The sequence below is a fragment of the Gymnoscopelus braueri genome, assembly GCF_963280865.1.
Source record: "Gymnoscopelus braueri genome assembly, chromosome: 5".
Lineage (NCBI taxonomy): Eukaryota > Metazoa > Chordata > Actinopteri > Myctophiformes > Myctophidae > Gymnoscopelus > Gymnoscopelus braueri.
This window is the reverse complement of record NC_137606.1, coordinates 14,896,448-14,915,987: the sequence shown is the minus strand read 5'-3', so window position 1 is coordinate 14,915,987 and position 19,540 is coordinate 14,896,448. Positions and strand designations below refer to the sequence as shown.

Sequence of the window (19,540 nt, the reverse complement as noted above, 5' to 3'; positions counted from 1 at the left end):
GACAGGTTAGAGGTCAGGTTGCGACAATAAACAAGTCCCGGTCCATTTGTCACACAAAAACCTATAAAAGCTTTCTTAGTCAGTAATAATATGGGTGTACACTTAAACGTCAATCTTATTATCTTGAATCTTCATGTGTGCTTCTAAGACATTCATGATTGAGGACACCATTTTGAAAGACATTGGTTCGAGTCTAACCAACGTCAATTAGACAATAGCACATCATGAGCATTGGCATAGGGACAATGAAAGACACATTCCCAAGGCCAGTGGCATTACAAATAATAATAATAAAGATAAACAGAATCAAAAAGTCACATTTATTGAGGTTTACAAAAATCTGTCATATCAACCCAACAGATTTGATAAGATGTCGATCGTTGTCAATGTAATAGCAGTGACACAAAAAGAAAAAAAATGAGAAAAAAACGAATTGGTGACAGCTAGAACATCAGTTCTTTGGGGATAAAACGTCAAACATGGCCATATCAAGAATATAGAAGATTCTTGTTCACAATAATGTTCTATACAGAAAAAAGCCACAGAGCAAGAGTTGTGTAGATGACCATATTCTAATGTGCATAAAGGGAGATAAAAGCTTCAGAGGAAAGAGCTGTATTGAAAGCCTACAGTCTAAAATGGACATTGTACTTGTAATTCTAGGCACATCTAAACATTTATCAACAAAACACAAACAAAGGTATCTTTTGAATACTTTCTATGAAGGTAACCAAAATAACCAAATTACAATATAATAACTTCAAAGCATGCAGCACATAAAAATGTAAGTGAAAATAGAAATAGCAGACTACTACAACACCTCTGCCAATGAAGCTAGAATTTCATGTCTTATTACAAAGTAGAATATTGTTTAACATTAGAAATGATTAGCTCAAACTAATCATTAATGTATAAACATTGTTGTAATTGTGCTCCAGACATACATTCTGTTAAGTTTCATGCGCATCAAACCATTTAATAAGCAACCGGATTAATGGGAAACTTATTATCATCCTCATTCATAAAGAAATTAGATGAAACTTGGTTACAAGGTGATAAATACTTGTGTACAAAGAACTTGCCATATATGCTTCTTTATCTTGTTCAATGTAACTTCATGAGCGGCATATGTGCAAATGTATCAAAACAATTCTTGGAATGAAATTCAAAGACAAAGAGAATTTAAAAGTTAATGCATAACATTGTGTCGAAGCAGAGCGTATACTAAAACTGACAACAGGCACTGTATGCATTTTTCTTTTTTTTACTAAACTGAAATCTGAATAAGTTATCTCAGAACACCATTCTCTCCTGTGCAAATCTTCTTCAAAGGAGGTGCTCCAGATCCATCCACCTCTTCCTGTTGAATTAAATGGAAAAACAAATATTCAATGGGAGATTTAATGCAATTTTATATCAATGTCATGTAACAATATAGTTCCAACTAGAAAATTGTGCTCCTCAAAGCGTAGATCTCTGCCAGGCCTACCCTGATCTGTGTCAATCGTGTGGTGCAGCCATCAGGACACGAGGAAACCGCAGGGAAATAGAATTTGTACGATAGACGGTGCAATTGTTTGCGTTTGTGGCTGCCCCTTTGGGGTTTTGGAGGAGCGCTCCATAGATGCCCGTCAACATGCAATTCCAGTTAGGGTACGATCGGATGTTGGGTTCATGATATCTGCCGTTTTTTGTAAGAAATAGGCAGTGGTATTGTCATGACTCACGAGACCATCTTAGCCTAAAACTAAGACGAGAGAACATATTACTCCAGTTCTAGCCTCTCTACATTGGCTCCCGGTTGTTTTTAGGATTGATTTTTAAATGATTTTACTTGTTTATAAAGCTCTAAATGGTCTGGCATCTTTCTACCTCTATGACTGCCTGCCTAGATATGTTCCAAACTGGCCCCTCAGGTCTTCTAATCTAGAGCACTGCTGACCTGCTCAAAGTGCCTACAATGACATATAAAAAACACGGCGAAGCAGCATTCTGCTTCTACGGGCCGACGGCGTGGAATAAACTCCCATTACACCTAAGACAGGCAGCCTCTGTGGATAGCTTTAAAGCACAGCTCAAGACCTATTTCTTCACTCTTGCTTTTAGTTCATTTTTAAATCTCTGTGTTGTTATTCATGTCTTTTTTCTCACTACTTTTATTTTAATGTTGTTTTATGCTTTTGCTTTTCTTTTTTGCTTTATTGTTAAATTAGTTGTACTTTTTCTGTAATTGTATTCTTGCTCTGTAAAGCACTTTGAGCTACATTTCATGTCATGAAAGGTGCTATACAAATAAAGTTTATTATTGTTATTATTAATTTGGTGGAAAGAATTACGTTTTGGCAACAAACAGTGTAAGTGAAATCGTAGCCTATTGGGTGTGTGCGTTCACAGTTTCACACCGATCGGTCCAGCGGTGCCTGACATAGCTGTTCACAGACACACACACTGGGGGCGAAAACATAATGTCCGCCTCCTGGCCATTCCTGCCTGCCTGGCGGAGTTAATTTGTTTCGTTTCAAGGGATGCAGGGCTGAATATAAATTAAGGAAAACACTCATCTTAATTATGCACATACTGTAACACTGATGATATTGTAAATTGTCATTAGGCAAACTAATAGCAAACAAAATATTCATCCATGTCCATAGATAATAATAATAATTATTATTATTATATAATTAACCTGTGTGCTTGGGGCACTTCGTCTAGCAGTGCCCGATGACAAAAGGTCCTCCTTGATTAACGTAGGAGGCTCATCAGCTCCATCTGGTCCTGGATGGATGGGTTCTAAGGTCAGCATTAAACATGAAGTTAGACACGGCATAACATAGAGTTCATGTGAAGGTATATGCATTTAACATTACATTTCCAATGTTAAACTAGTATAATAACACAATCTAAATGTATATGCATACATTATTAGTTAAAACAGCTGTAATGTCTCTATAAGATGAAATGATATGTGACAAATGCATTATACATACAAATATATATATTATACATGTTAAGTTTATAAATACACAAATTCTTGAATATAAAGGAAGAAGCCAACACTTTCCCAATATCATCCATTCTACACTGCAGGCTGATGCTTTGAAACCATTTTGTTTTTTCTCTCTCTCCCTCTCAATAAATAGCTAAACCCTGCCTCTACTTGCCATCCACACTCTCTTGGCCCAACATGGGTGGCTGAGAGTCTTCACTGCGGAGGTTGGAGGTGTGTGGAGGGCTGACTTGCTGAGAGCTGGAGGTGCTGCTGCTGTTGTCCATTTTAGGCTGGTAAACATCAGACAGGAAACTCTGGTTGCTGTTTTCATCTGCAATTAACAGCACAGAAGAGCCATATTTACACTCAACTCAGCATATGTTATGTGTTATTAGAGCTTGTCTTTTTTTCAGATGTCTTTTTTCTCAAGCTTCTAATATGTTCACTCAGTTTTCCCAGAGACCCTGATGAGCAGATATCATCAGTTTCAGGTGTTATTCACAGATATGGTTGTTTCACAATCCCACAACACGGCCATACCTCTGTGTCCTGTACCTTTGCTGGGTTTCACACCAAAGCAATATTATTACGTTGTAAATTGTAGTAAACATTTCTTGTTTCCAGAGAGGAAAAGAACATGTCACTTCAAAAACCTTCCAAATGCTTTATTTTTGGCTTGCAGTGGTCCAGCAATTTTAATTAGTGGTGTAAGGTGAGTAGAATTATATTTTTGAGACTGGTGTCATAAACATGATCACGGACATGGTACTCACCCTGGAAATCCAGTAAAGAGTTGGTGTTTTCTAAGACCACATCTTTCAATCCTCTAACATCTCCACCGGCGGTTTTGGTTCTATATATCTGGTACACAGGAAAAGTGATTTTGTTTTTAGACAAGAGTTAATAAAGGTGCTGGAAGAGTTTTGTTAGTTCAAACAATAGTTTTTTGTTAAATAGTTCAAGCTCTATATTCTGATATAGAGCCCCTGTTTGTTCATTAACAGGGGTCTCACTGTCTCGGAACCGGCTCTTTATTAAACGGAATCAGGAAAGAACAGAGAACCCCACAAAGATCAGCATGTGTTCCAGTTCCAATTTTATCTGCTCATTTATTTGTTTCATCACTTCAAATGTCATCCAATGAGGAGTTCTCTCTACTCATTGGATGAAATGTGTATCCCGACCTGAGAATTTATATACATGTGTATATATATATATATATATATATATATATATATATATATATATATATATATATATATATATATATATATATACAGAGACAGATATATATATTATTATTTTTATTTTATTTGTATTCTTATTCAGGTTGGTATACCAGCTCTGGTTATTGTTACTGAACAAACACTATAGTAATGATGTGGGAATATAGAGCTATAAAACAAACATTTTTTTAATAAAAATAACACTCATACTGCACAGGGGTGCAAACACATAGACGTTATGATGTACAGGCTATGGCATATAGGCCTACCTGCTTTGTTTCTCTTTCTGTTACTGGTACCCACTTGAATATGCGTAAGGATGTGTCCCCAACTGTCACCCACTTCTTCTCCCTGTGAATGAAATTGTTTTGGTTTTTTTAAGAATCTAAAGATGTTAAATTAAGGAGATTTTGCTTAAGTTTAACGCTGAACTCTTTTTTTTTTCGTTTTTATTGCATGGTCTAAAAATACAGCACTAGGCTATTCAGGTCTTTTATTCAAAAACGAGAAAACATATTTTCATAACATTGCTTATGGTAACCTATATGCGGATTGAATGCATGAATTAGACCAGGGGTCTTCAACAGGGGGTCAGAGCTACTACAGGGGGGCTGGGCCACCAAATCTTTCAACCCTAACCACTTCAACCCTAGAATCCCTATTCTGAGGGGAACATTAGCCGAAAATAGCCTATCTACAAGCACACAACGCCTCGCAGCGGGAGGCGTTGTGAGCTTGTAGATCTGCTATTTTCAGCAAAGAGTGGTGTAGAGGGAAAAAAGAGCAGATCAAGCACAGACTACAGAGACAGTCAAGTTTTACTATGTATTGAGGGTTTCAGTGATTAAATGTCTGAAATAAACAACAACATTAATTCACACAGCACTGATAGTCAATATATGATGCTATCTATGAAATCTATGAAAAGGTTTAATCTGCAACATAATTCTATCCAACATGTACTAGTGGGGGGGAGGGGGGTCCCTGCTTCATCTCTCTCTCAGACAGGGGGTCCTTGGCCTGAAAAACGTTGAAGATCCCTGAATTAGACAAGTGGAGAACCCGTTCCTAGCCCCACTCCCCCTCCCCTTCCCCATCATGAAGAACATTCGAATACGATCATGTTAATGACTGTAGCATGCAGCATGAGATACTGTAGCCATTTTGACAGCTCATGGCGGAAAAAAATCTCTTAGTCCCGCCTCCTCTCTGAAGAGCGGGGACCCTATTGGTCATTGTTTCAGTCCATCATTAAACTTTTACGAGTGAAGTTTATTGAGCGTCGCTGCAGATGTTAAGGCTACAATGTAACAAACACTTTACCCCCATATTTTCTCCTTCACTGACCGACATACCATTTCCGCACTTTCTCAATGGCTGCCAAGACCTTTTTGATATCATCTTTAGCACGACTTCGGGTCTCAGCGCGTCCTGATCGTCCAGACATCTTGCTGTTGTTATGATTCATCTACAGAATGCATCTGAAAAGTTTAACACCAACCAAGCCCCACTCCTCAGTTACAGTGGCAGTCTCGCGAGGTTTAATGATTTCCTCGTCTCGAGTTTTCTTTTTTTCTTTTTCCGTTCATCCCTATCGGTCTTGAGTGGATTTGCATTGGGTCACTGCACCAATATGCAGTCATGACCCTATGGCAGGGGTCTTCAACGTTTTTCAGGCCAAGGACCCCTTAGCTGATTGAGAGATGAAGCAGGGACCCCCCCCCACACACACACACTACATATTGGATGCAGATCAAACGTTTTTTATAGATTTCATAGATAGCTTCAGACAGACTATCAGTGCTGTGTGAATTAATGTTGTTGTTTATTTCAGACATTGAATCACTGAAACCCTCAATACAATAGTAAACTTGACCGTTGGCTCTGTACTAGATCTGCTCTTTTTCCCCTCTACACCAAACCTATTTGCCGAATATAGCCGACCTTAAAGCACCTTATTTTTAACTCTATGACAAGCACACAACGCCTTGCAGCAGGAGGCGTTGTGAGTTTGTAGATCTGCTATTTTCGGCTAATGTTCCCCTCAGAATAGGGATGCTAGGGTCGAAGAAAAAAATGAATCCTATCACACAGATTTAATGTAGTAAAATCTGTAGTAACTCTGAGGACCCCCTAGGGATCCAGGACCCCTGTTGAAGACCCCTGCCCTAAGGTCATGACTAAAGTTACTACTGATTACAAACTATCCCTGGTAAAATAATGTAGGCCTACGTTTATAAAGTACAAAATATGACAATGTGCATTGTTGATTATATTCGCATATAATATCTATAGGCTGAACACGAGTAAAATACATAGAATTAATATGCATGATGCTGTTGGCATATACTTTTGAATAGTCAATGAGCTTATATTATAGAAGCTATCCAACAGCTAAAGACAGGCTATATACCTTTCCCCCTGTAAAAATGATGTTTTAAATTAGTTCCTTAAATAATTGTAGTAATACGTGTTAAATTTACAAAGAAATACCCCCACTACTCATGAAGGCACATGTAAGATAATGTTTTAATGTTTGACCAGCTGGGGGCAGCATCGAGTCATAAAATGGGACTTTTATTCAGTAGGATGAAAGAAGTGGTGTGATTGATTCATTGATTGAATACTTTATTAACAGTTTGCAAAGTCAATACATTTATACAGTATTTCCAATTTTCCATACTTTTACTTCTACCCCACTACATCTCAGAGGCAAATATTGTACTTTTACTCCACTACAATTATTTGAAAACTTGAGTTGCTAGTTATAATATAATATAGATCACTTTCTTTATATTTGGCATCTTACTATCATATGGCTCTGCTTACTATTATTACTATAATTATTTCCTACAAGTTGTAGGAAATAATAATAGTAGTTAAAAATAAGATACATGTTTATTACTGTGTAGGAATGTGTTGTAGACTACACAACACATTCCTACACAGTAGTAAACATGTATCTTATTTTGAACTACCCTAACCGGAAGTTACGATGCTTACTATGGCGCTTACTAAGGTGACTTGACGAGTAATTAATGTTATTGAATTTGACAGCAGTGGTGGAAAGTAACTAAGTACATGTACTCAAGTACTGTACTTAAGTACAATTTTGATCTATTTTTACTTTACAGGAGTATTTCCAATTTTCAATACTTTTACTTCTACTCCACTAGGCCTACATCTCTGAGGAAAATACTGCTGTTCACCACTGTTGCATTTAAGACAGACAGTTTAGGCGCGTTCGAAAATACAGCACTGAACACACTGGCCAATACAAACTAATAGGCGAGTGTGCTCCGGTGCGTAATTTTCGAACGCGCGTAAGCCGAAATTAGTTATGTTTTGTCATCTGGGAAAAAAATAAAAGTACTAAATAAAGTATACTTTTCTGATAACAACGATAAGTAAAGTACGCTCAAGTAAAAACAACATTGTTTTTATCAGTGGTGGAAAGTAACTAAGTACATTTACTTTTTACTTTATGGAGTATTTCCAATTTTCAGTACTTTTACTTCTACTCCACTACATCTCAGAGGCCAATTGTACTTTTACTCCTCTACAATTATTTGAAAACTTTAGTTACTAGTCACTTTGTAGATTTTGATTTTCAAAACATACATTACCCCACGGCCATTTGAAAATAGCCGATCTACAAGCTCACAATGCGTTGCATCGCAACGCAATGTGAGCTTTAGATCTGCTATTTTCAAAAGATTTTTTTATTTTTTTTACATTTCTGCATAATGAGTACTTTTACTTTTGTACTTTAAGTATATTTTTATAATACTTTAATTTGTACTTTTACTCAAGTAAATTTTACTTGTAGTATTTCTACATTGCCGTATTGATACTTTTACTTAAGTAAAACAATTGAGTACTTTTTCCACCGCTGGTTTTTATTACATTTACCAAATGATGTGTAGAATTTTATTTATTTATTATTATTTATTATGAAAACATTGTACCGGAAGTGGTTGAGGTAATGGGTAACTTTCATAGAGTTAGAAATAAGGTGACTTTACGATACACAACAGTGTTGCCATGTCGGCTGCCAAGTTGCTTGTAAATATTGGTAGTTGCGGCTTGCGTTTTTTTGGTCTCGTTTCTAAAGTGTAATTTGCTTATTTAAGCTTGTTTAATTATTATTTAAACCAGTGGTTCTCAAATATTTCCATGAAAATGTTTTGTGCCACAGGGGAGCATTAGTGTTGTTAGAATATTTCAAAAACTTTCCAAATATTCCACATTTTATTGCAAGATTTTTTTTGAAACTTGTAGCTTGTAGATCAGCTATTTTCAAATAGGCGATGCATATAGATTTAAAGTGCTCATGTTCTTTTGGGCTTGTTTTCCTAGGCCTGGTTGCTTATTTCTCTCACAAAACCTGGCAACGCTGACATGTCTGGCTCATCATGGGTCTGTGTAGTTTTCATGCGGCTGACGCTGTCTGGGGCGTTGGACTGACTGAGGATCCAAATGATCGCGTTGCAATAACTCAAGTACAGCATGATGGACCGTTATAGTTAACGTACCATTTATTTTGACGGTACATTTATGAGGAGTTTTAATTTTGTCCTCCTTTATATCGTGCTCATCTGAGATTTGAACCAGACAACAATGGACCGAGTGAAAAGCTCCATGCAGCAAGTACCGAACGCTATCCCCAAAGTGATCCGATCGCGGACCGGTGGTGCCAACAGTCTAGAACTTGAGAAGGAGAACTTTGAGCGAGGCCAGGTACAGTACGAAAAAGAAAAGATTATTTAAGTTACATTTATGTATTATAAGAAGAAAAGCTGGAAAAATGCCATATTTACTGTTGGGGCATGGGTGTACTAACAGCCCCCTGTTCGGGCTGGGTGGACAGTACAGTCCCTTGATACATACATGACTGTCATATATTACATGACAGTCATGGATGAACTTCATCCTGGTGTTTGTGAGTTCTTCCATTTTGGCCCGTACTTCTACATAAACGTTCAGATTTCAAATATAAAGTGCTTACCCCATGGCCACGGATGTTACAATTCAGTACGGGCCCTCAGAAGTACCCGTATTTTCCGTAGTGTTCAATAAAAAGCATTTTAATCCTATCGGTGGCCATTTTCTCCCTATTTTCTCCTTGTACTTTCAACTACGCGACCCTATCAGTTGGGAGGTGTACTGCACTCTGATACATTATAACTCTATGAGAAAGTGGCCACCAATCGGATTGAAATACTTTTTATTGAACAATACGGAAAATACGGGTACTTCTTGAGGGCCCGAACATAATTGTAACATCCGTGGCCATGGTGTAAGCATTTTATATTTGAAATCTGAACGTTAATGTAGATGTACGGGCCAAAAAGGGAGAAAGTGCAAACACTATGTTGAAGTTCATCCATGACTGTCATGACAGATGAGCGTCTTGTGATCCATGGGGGCATGGGTGTACAGCCCATACAGCCTCGGTCGGTCGCTCGGTCTGGGTGGACAGTGTCCAGTGGAACAGCGTTAGGATCTTTACTGTCATGTTCCAAACCAAGGGCTGTGTATTTACTGTAGCCTATTATAATTAGATTCGGAGCCATCTTCAAGGCATGAACCGCAATATTGTGTACTACACTGAGATCACATTTAAATACGATGGTGCATGTATGCTGGCATTTACAGCTTGTATGGAGTTATTTTGCATTCAAGTTGATCATAAAGATATACTATGCCATTCATACAGTTTATTTATGCATGATTGTACCACGTAGTTCCAGTGACCGATGTAGCCTACATTTGACGCTGTGATAAACAGAGATATCAGTGAGCCCACTATAAAAACAAAAGAGCTGTTGAAATGTAGGTCAATGTCCCTTCGAGTGTTGTTTTTTTTGACTATGCACAGAAACCGGATGGCATATATCTCTATAATAGCTCTACCATTAATTGGCAGCTGTGGAAGGCTTTTTTAGTGAACTGTAGGCTACACTGTAGGCCAGTGGTCCGCACATGATTTTTTCCATCAATAGTAACCAACAAACTATACTATAAAGGCAAACATTTTGAAAATAGCAGATCTACAAGCTCACGAGGCGTTTTTAGCTTGTACCTTTTTCACAATATTTATCTGGAACAGAGTCAAACGAAATGTCATGCCTATACATTCCAAGTGCTTGTCAGGGTGGAGGGTCCCCAGTTATGATTAGTTTTGGGGGTCACAGCCTGAAAAGGTTGAGAACCACTGGTTTAGATGGTGCTGACTAATGAATGCCATATAAGTTAAAGAGCTGTATGCGACTTTATCTGAAGTCAGGAAAACAACACTCCCACTGAGCATGTGCAGGCTGCTGCTAAGCTGTGGAGAGAGAGAGAGAGACTACCGCTTCCTGCCAGCCTGTCTGGTGGTCTCCCCTCCCAAACCAGAGGGTGGGGTGGGGGTAAGTAGGTCAGATGAATCAGGCCTCTTTGAATTGCCCTGCTAGTGCTGCTAGTTTTCCAACCTGTCAACTAACAGCTGAAACTCAGCATTTATAGTGACCGTTAGTCAGTGCCATCTACAGTGCAATGTGTGAAGAGTTTCTGTGTCTAAATTAGTTGGTGTAATGCTTCAAGCCACCCCCCCCTGACCCAGACAGTAGCAGGATGGTATTAGAGGCTCTGAGAGACACATGCGTGGCTTTCTGTGTCAGAAGCCAAGCCTGGTCACTAGGTCACTGTCAGGCTGAGGTACAATTCTCCAAAAGTATACTGAGGCAACAGGGTTATCAATAACACAAACAACAAGTTCATGCATGCACGTACACAGCTTCTTCTCATGCTGTGGTATTGCATGCAGCTACAGTATGGTAGGGTTATTGTAGCAAAGGGAATCAGGTTTCATTGGATTAGGATTCTTGTTCCATACATTTAATACTGCTACATTAATCTGACATAAATGTATTGAGTGAGGAAGAGCTTTGTATTTGGCAAATGGCAATCCAAGTTAATCAGCTCACCTGCTGCCATGAAGATAAGTAATAAGTATTAAAACAAGATTAAACAAGTCCAATGTTAATATTGTCATTTAGATATCAGACATGATTCAAACATGACTTTGGCCTAAACCAAAGCATGACACAATTAGTTGTTCGTTTTTTTATGTCGGTTTACATTGAGTTTACTAATAAATAATATTGACAAACTAATTTAAGTATGTCAGGAATACAATATTTCTATTTCTTTATTTTACTGAGTTTCCAATTGTATAACTCAACTCAATATCATTTGTAATCTATTTTATTTGTTTGTGTGATCTTTGACTAGGGTCCGAACTCCGAAGTAGTGTAGAAAATCATTGAATCTGCTTTACATTGATCAGCTAGAATCTAGATAATCTCATATCCGTTGTGTTCTAAAGCTGCCTAAATCAGACAGTCTGCCACTTTGGATAGACTTTCCATCAGCTCCAGCGTATCACTAGCGAGCTAGCTAGCAGTTTTAAACTTTTGAAGACTGCCTGTCTGAGTTCAGTTGGGTAAACAACCAGGGCGTGTTCACAATCCTCTCTGTCATATTGTCCACACCAAGTTATAAAAAGAACCATGCGGGGCATAACACACAGTACTTGCTTTTAATGACATGTTTTATCTCATAATAGCAGCTCCCTCTTTAATTTAGACTTGAGGGGATTTAATTCCTGGCATCCTTGTTTTTCACTGCGATTCTCCCGGGAGGTATGTTATTTTGCTTTAGTTGTAACCTTTCTACCAGTATGCATTAAACATTTCACGCAGGTTTATGGCAGTAAAGCTTCATCCAGGCCACAAAATGTAGGAATGTTGCTTGCCGTTTCCTAGATTGCAGGACAGTGGGGTTGTCAAAGACCAGAGGTATTTTTCAAATGAAGTTTCTTTTCAAATGAAAGCTTGTGTGTGTGGGTAGTAATCTTTGAAATGATATCAACCATAATGAATGCCTGTGAATGGACTCGTCAGCACCCTCTCATATCCTCTGGGATACTAGCTTTCTGACAGGGATATGGAGTGACACCACAGTTACATAATTAGGCCTAACATCTTAAAATTAGACTTCTTGGCAGCTTCATCTTTTCCGTTTACTTACGTACTCCTGCGCGTGCGTGCGTGCGTGCGTGTGTGTACAGTATCTGCATGTGTATGAACATGTGGATGTGTGTCTGTGTGTTTTGGTAATTGTACACTTTGTGTCTATCTGTATAAATGTGTGTGTATCTGTATGAATGTGTGTGTGTGTGGGTGCTTACGTGGATCTATGGACCTGTATTAATCGATGCTCCCCCTGCCTGTGCCCCCTTTAGTACTGTGTGGTGCCCTGGCAGCTGTGGAATTTAGGGGAGGAGCGTGGCCGTAGCCCTCGGGCACAAGCAGGACGCAGTAGGGCGGACTCAGACAAGCACTTTGGATCTGTATCTCACTCCCTCTCACTCTCTCTGTCCCTCTTTGGGTCCGCCTTTCTGTTTCTCTCTCTGTTGAACTTACTATGTACCCCAGACACTTTTTGCCTTCAAGCCAAATTTAGTTGTAATACTGTGTTACTTGGTGGAAATAACTGATTTGTATAAAACATCAAAAAAGCTATGGATGGAGTATGAATTAGGCTTACTTGATCCTACTGTACCTGAAGCCTTGTAGAATCATAGAAGGATATGCATGTTCAAGCTGTATGCACACACATACACAAGCATGAGACTGGGGTCATTAAAAGCACTGAGGCAGCACAAACAGCAGGCGGAGGTTTGTGGCCTCATTGCACTGAGCGACCGGCTGTTGATTAATAGCGCTGGACATGAGTGACAGGGCACTGAGTTAAACAAAGTGGACCGATGAGGTATACAGGCATTAAGAATAGATTTAATACAGAGCGGATTCAAATGGTTGTTAACAGCTTTTGTACAATATTGAATGGGACACTAGGGAAAAGCTAAATAGACATTTTTATTGTTTCACATGCAACAAAGCTTCAGACCCATACTCACAGCTACTCACTATATTAAGTGCACCACCTTGTTTTCATTTTTAAATTCAGAGATCAGTTGTTCATAAAGCAAATTGTACAGGAGGGCTGTCCCTTCATAACTGAGTCATGGATTAACCAGTCGCTTTGGTCTTAGTCAACCAAGACTTTGTTAGTTCATTAGTCGTTTGTTATTATTTTTTCCATGCTGAATAAATTACTTCTTGAGAAATGAACACATCTCTTATAAAGCCTAGAGATATAATCCTTTAAAGCCTCACTATGTAACTTTTTTAAAATAAATAAAATGTAATTTTCTCCAATCTGTATGGTAGAGTATGTTAATACAATATAACTTATACAAATGGGGTGGTTGTGTTTCACCTCCCTGCTCTTCTATTGAGACATTATCGTGTCAAAGGTCATGTCTCACCTAGACACAGGATCTGACATGAATTTTGACCTGATGGTCAAGATCCAATTTATTCCCCGAGCAAGCTGGCCGGCTCTATTACCTCAATGCTAAAAATGTCAGCACTTTAGCAGGAAACCAGGTACAAATCTGGGGTAGAAGAGGAAAGTTACATAGTGCTCCTTTAATTCTGTCAGTCTATAGGTCAATAGCCAGTAGCCACTGTAAAATCAACATAGAATGACTATTATCCTATGAGTATGTTGACTAAGAATTCGTTTTGTCGAGAATGAAGATTAGCCCAAGGCTGTATTAAAGTATATGACACAGACCATGCCAACTGACGTGGGCCATTATTGATTTGTATGATGGGTCAAAAATGAAAGTTAAAGTTAATTATTACAAACAATGGGGAAAAAGCATTCCCATTGTAAACTACCTGGTCCTAACTGCACTCTGTACAGCTGTGTGGCTCATTTTTTGAGTTGGTCAAGCGTTAGTCATGTTTGGTTCTTTCACTCCCCCTGAGAAGTTGGACCGGGCATCAAGCATCCACTGTGAGCATTGAGAATGTTTTCTTTACCAGCCACAAAGCAGAAACATTTAGTGGGATATACGAGGGGAGAGTTAGCATATATGCTTCTATCTGTCTATTTGTCTGTCAATCTCAAAGAAGGAACGGGTGTTCTTAATTTTGTTCACTCACTAGGAGTCAAAAGTAGAACTTAGAACATGTGTCAAATACATGGGCAGCAGACCGACTAGGACAGTGACTAGACTAGAGGGAGAGAGTGTGTAAACAGACAGGACAGAGTAGGACCACTGTATGAGAGAAATGCTGTGCCTCTGCCTCATTTACGGGCCCACGCTGTACCAGGAAGTGAGCAGACACTGTGGAAAAGAGCAGGCATTGTCTTGAGACTGTCTGTTTGGTTTTGAGTAGTCTGAGGGCCCGGGGTATAATATCCAACCCCAGGGGACATGGTATAATGAGCAACATGCTGATTATTGGTCTCAATTTATCAGTGAGTGCTCTGTTCTATTGTATAGCAGTGTTTGGTTTAATGTTTTCGTCTGTGGTTGGTAATCCAGACATGATTGTATCCTGCAGGCTTGTATCTCACAATATGGTTATCCTGTAGTAATAGTGGGTAGGTTTAAAAACCTTGCTCCTGGGCTGCAAAATAAACTAAGAGCCACTGCTGAATTAAAACACATGAATTGAATTGAATTCGAAATTCAATTCATGTGTTTTAATTCAGCAGTGTGCGCTCTAAGAGGAAACTTAGATGAAAAACAATTGAAATTCAATCGAAAGTTTCGATTGAATTTCAATTGCAATTGCTTTAATTGCTTGCTTAGAGCGCACATTATACCAAATCTCTGCTGAAACTTGTGATGGAATTAGTCTCAATTATAGAAATAATATCTTACATTCATTCGGGTTTAATTTATTTACACAAATACAATAACTTGTATTTATTTTTTATTTTAGCTAATTCTCACAGTAGAACTCGCTGAATTTTTGTTAAGATGCGTTGTCACACAAAGATTTTACATGACCAACATTTTAGTTGATGATCTCAGAGGAACCAGATGGGGGCAGCCCTTACCTAAAATCGCTCCCTTGGTGTAAGATGAGCTTCCCTTCCTTTCCTTTCCACCATTGAAATACATATAATGGAATTACCAAGACTTGTTGTTGTTTTTATCACACACCAGAATGAAGTGTCATCATCGTCCATATATGAAACGAGGCTGCCTCGCTTCATGAAACAGATGAAACATCTGTTTGTAAAATGATGTGGCCTCATATGACGCCACATGATGTTTTTGTAGCTCACAGCACGGCGGAGGTCGTTGCATAGAACTATAGTGTATAATACCCCTCACGTGTTGTAGCCTACTTTTTAAAGAAGAAATAACGTCTTTATGTATGACTCCTTGCCTGAATTACTGTCCCAGTCCGGCCCTGGGTTCTGTTAGTACTTTTCTAAGAGCCAACATGGGGTACTTATAGGGAAGTAGCCTACATTGACTGAGGGGGGGTTTAAGCCATCCCACTCTGCAGGGTCCATGCTATTGTCTAGCAGAGGGCGCGCTATTTGCAAAATAAAGGTGTCCCACTGCCCTGTAAGTAACCGCTATGTAGACTTGTATTCGCTCACATGTGGAGTTTAATTCACATTGCGTTGAAATACGCGAGTATCGCCAGTGGAGATAGCACTCGCCGCCCGTCTGCATGCCGAGGGTGGTATCGTTTTATAGACCGTTCAGTTCCTTGGTCTCGGTCAGTCGGATGCTGGCAGCCCCCGCCGTTCGGCAGCACGCATAGGACCGGGAGAAAGGAGCACGTCGGACCGTCAAGGGACCCCCAAAGGACCGGGGAGGGTTAGGAACGGATCGGGGACACGGAAGGATCGATCTGCAGAGTATTTAATACCAAATCGGGACACATGTTGAGTTAACGGCCCACTCTGTCGTTGCATTTGTTTTCCACATCGCTTTCCCGTCACTAAAAATCATTCTGTAGGAATAAAGATTTTTTTCGTCTTCGGCGTCACCAGAACCTTTGCTGTTTTTGGGACTATGGATCTTGGTAAAATGGTAGGTGATTAAGATCTCGACTTTATTCTATTCTCCCATCATGAAGGATAAAAGGCGCAACAGATATGTGAAAGGGTGGGGGTGGTGGCGAAGTATCATAGAAGTGAATGCAAGTTATGTTGATCTCGAGCAGTTGCCTGGATTGTGTGTTTTTAGGGAAGTTTTTTTGTTGTAAAAAAAAATGCACTGAACTACAAATGCGTCGTTTATTTCACGAGGCTTTCTGTTCACCTTGGTTCACTTCCAAGCTGCACATCAGGCAAAGCACAAGATAAATGTGACACGAATGACAATTACACATTTCCTAATCTGTCTGTTGGACGGAAATTATATTTATTTTTGGCATTGAAATAAATGAGTAGACTAAGTGCAGTGGTTCTTAAACTTTTACATTTCAAGGTCTGCTTGATTGAATGCTTAATTAGCAGTTTGCAAAAAAAGCACAGGAACGCACAGTTCACAAGGTCTGCTCAGAGGATTTTAAACCCCAGAAAGCCTATGGCTTGTTTCCATTGTACTCAATTCATCGAAACAAAATGACAGACAAATGTACACTATGCAAAACATCCCTTAACGGGTCCATTTGGTTCCATTTGTGTACTGTCAGAGTTACATACTTGTTAGGGTCAATTTAGAACCCCTAAAGGAACCCAGAGAGTCCCTGGAATCTACTTTGAGAACCACTGGCCTAGTGCTTGCGCAGGTATATTCTTGTTGCAATGCCTACTGATCCAAAACTAATTCATCAACAATTTAGTGTAACTGTAAAGAACAGACTGTCATTTAGATAGATTACACATTTAGGCTTTATCTGTTTATCTTTATAGACGCACGCATGAATCAAGTTTAATGTGATCGGCTTTAGCTGCCATTAGAAAACCACACACACACACACACACACACACACACACACACACACACACACACACATAAAATATGTTTAAAAAAAAAAGCTTTACACATATTTTGTCTTCGAGTTTACAGTAAATGTTGGGTTAACTGGAAGAATAAGTACCTGTGTGTGTGTGTGTATATATCAGTCAACCACAGCAGGTGCATATGGCTCAAAGCAACAACCTTCACTGCCAATATGGATGAGCTTACTATATAATATCTTGACAAAGACACTTTTGAATGATTCTTTGCTCAGGGGGGTTCAGAGATTCTTAACAGTGGGAGAAGTCAAGACAATGTCCAACCACAAATTGCTCAATGATGCAAATGGAAGGTTCATTTTCATAGGAAAATCACATCTCGAGTTGATTTTGAAAAGCATTTTGGCTGCAGTTACTGACTGATGTGGGACAAGTTCCATAGACTTGTCCTGAATCTTGTGATGAAGTTTCTCTTAATGAGAAATCTCCGCTGAAGTGAATGTTTTAGTTTATTTGGAACAAAGCTTAACCAATCTCAGAAAATCCAGCCTTCTTGTTGTTTGTAACTACTCTGTTTCACAGTTGTGGATCTAACAGGATTCGGGCTGCCAAAAGTTGCTGCTTGTTCGCCTGTCTGTGTTGCTTCACAGCCGATATGCTATGGTTATCTGCTATGTGCTAAATAGTGGTATAAAAACACAATCCAGGCAAGTTAATAGAGTCAACGCCAGATAGTCTCTTAAAAAGGGGGAAAGCCTCTGAGGCAGAATTGCATACCAAAAGATTCCTTGAAGAAATTAAGCAGCAATTTCAGCCCAATTTCCAACATCAAGGTGTGCTCAGAAAACTATACGGAGTCGGACACGTTTTGCTGCAGCAGCATTCACCTTAATCCTACGGTACATTATTATGTTTTTAGATGCCGTAATTGGTTCTGAATCACTTCAGACTCTTTCCAACATCCTTGTACTCTTTGGAAAGAAAAACACTCAGAACCTATCACCTTGCTGCAGTGCACAGTGCTGTGAAGTGCTCATGCTAGCTTGAATGGAGACTAAAGAGCAAGTGGGCCAGGGAGTCTCATTCAGCTGCACAGATGTTCCTTTTATAATGTGTCTCTATGACATCACCAGTTCTCCAGGAAGCTCCACTGGTTATACAAAGCAAAGTGAGCTTCAGTAGGGAGGCTCCTTCAACAGGAGACTACAGAAAGCTGTCCTGTTAGGAGAGGCTCATAAACCAGCCATGGGGGCTTAGGCCAAACTTTTTATTATGCTATTTCTTACACACACACACACACACACACACACACACGCGCGCGCACGCACACACACAGTTATAAACGCCCTCTTCACCCCCCACACAAATACACTACTGATTGCCACTGATACAGTGTGTTTGTGTGGTTCAGTAGTACCACCTGCCGCCCTCCACCCCTGCCCCCCAGGATCAGAAGCCCACTGCTCTGAGGTCACCTACTGAAGAGCAGGAAGCTCCTTGTTTTCAGGCTCTTAATGGTCTCTTCAGGGGACGGCGTCGTCCCGCAGGGCATATCTGCATCACGGCATACACAATGTTATTGATGGAGTAATAAAGAAGCACAATGTGTTCGGCTGGAAGGGATCGCACAGTTGGAGCTTTTAGTTGTTTAATTGATAAATAATCTCACATAATTATTCTTCATGTTTTTCACTCCCAGTGCTTAATTCTTCTTTTATTCCATTTTTGTGGGCTTGTTTTGCTTATGATTCTGCACACTATTCATTTTGATCATATACACAGTAAATAGTATTTGCATACTGTAGGCAAGGCAAGTTTATTTGTATTGCACATTTCAACAACAAGGCAAAGTGTTTTACATAAAACATTGAGACGGAGCATTAAGAGACTAGGTAAATGTTTGCTAGTTTGCATGTTTAAGTGTCTAGAGATCACAGCACCAATATTGCTGGGGTCAATCCCTGCTGACGCTGAGGGCACTGCTAAAAATGTATTCACTCAGTGCTGTGAGACGACTGCTTAAAAACAGCCACCATTTATAATCTCAATCTGGCTATAATCTCAGTGGCCTCAAATGTGGCCCTAATGGTTTTAGATGCAGTTTTGTTTGTTTTTTTCTTTCCCTGGATAAATGTGAAACACACTTAAGTACACACACAGGAAAAGTGAGCGGGCATACGCAGAAAGGGTTGTCTTGTATCCTCTCTGCCTCCTCCTAAGGCTGATTTATACTTAGTTGTGTGCCAGTGTCGCACACAGAAAATAGCCGATCTACAAGCTCACACGAGCCTGTAGATCGGCTATTTTCGGTGCGTGACACCCGTGCACAGCTAAGTATAACTCAGGCTTTAGAGTCAGCCAGGCTCTTAGAGGTGCAGAGTGAGTGTTCTTTTAGAACGGATGTCCATGGCAGAAGCAAATTGTTAAAACGGTCCTTTAAACAAGCTACACAGTAGGCTCTTTTTAGGTATTGACCTTTTGGAAC

The 19,540-nt window shown here is 39.4% G+C and overlaps 2 protein-coding genes across 3 annotated transcripts in view; one reads left to right on the top strand and one right to left on the bottom strand.

Moving 5' to 3' along the window:
* Window positions 1-299: 299 nt before the first annotated feature.
* On the bottom strand, window positions 300-5,719 carry bcl7bb (BAF chromatin remodeling complex subunit BCL7B b). Its single transcript, XM_080428578.1, has 6 exons — window positions 5,571-5,719; window positions 4,485-4,566; window positions 3,763-3,850; window positions 3,162-3,320; window positions 2,687-2,790; window positions 300-1,360 (listed from the first exon to the last, which is right to left on the bottom strand). The coding sequence occupies exons 1-6, from the start codon at window positions 5,681-5,683 to the stop codon at window positions 1,289-1,291; spliced, it is 618 nt and encodes a 205-aa protein (XP_080284704.1). The 5' UTR covers window positions 5,684-5,719; the 3' UTR covers window positions 300-1,288.
* A 2,929-nt stretch (window positions 5,720-8,648) lies between these two features.
* Window positions 8,649-19,540, top strand: part of hip1 (huntingtin interacting protein 1) — a 56,419-nt gene continuing 45,527 nt past the window's right edge. Inside the window, exon 1 of one of the 2 annotated variants that reach the window (XM_080428470.1) lies at window positions 8,649-8,955. In XM_080428470.1, coding sequence (XP_080284596.1) covers window positions 8,836-8,955 — 120 coding nt within the window. In that variant the 5' untranslated portion in view covers window positions 8,649-8,835. Of the gene's footprint in view, window positions 8,956-15,624; window positions 16,181-19,540 lie in introns of those variants that run through there. The other variant, XM_080428471.1, reaches the window with a different exon arrangement.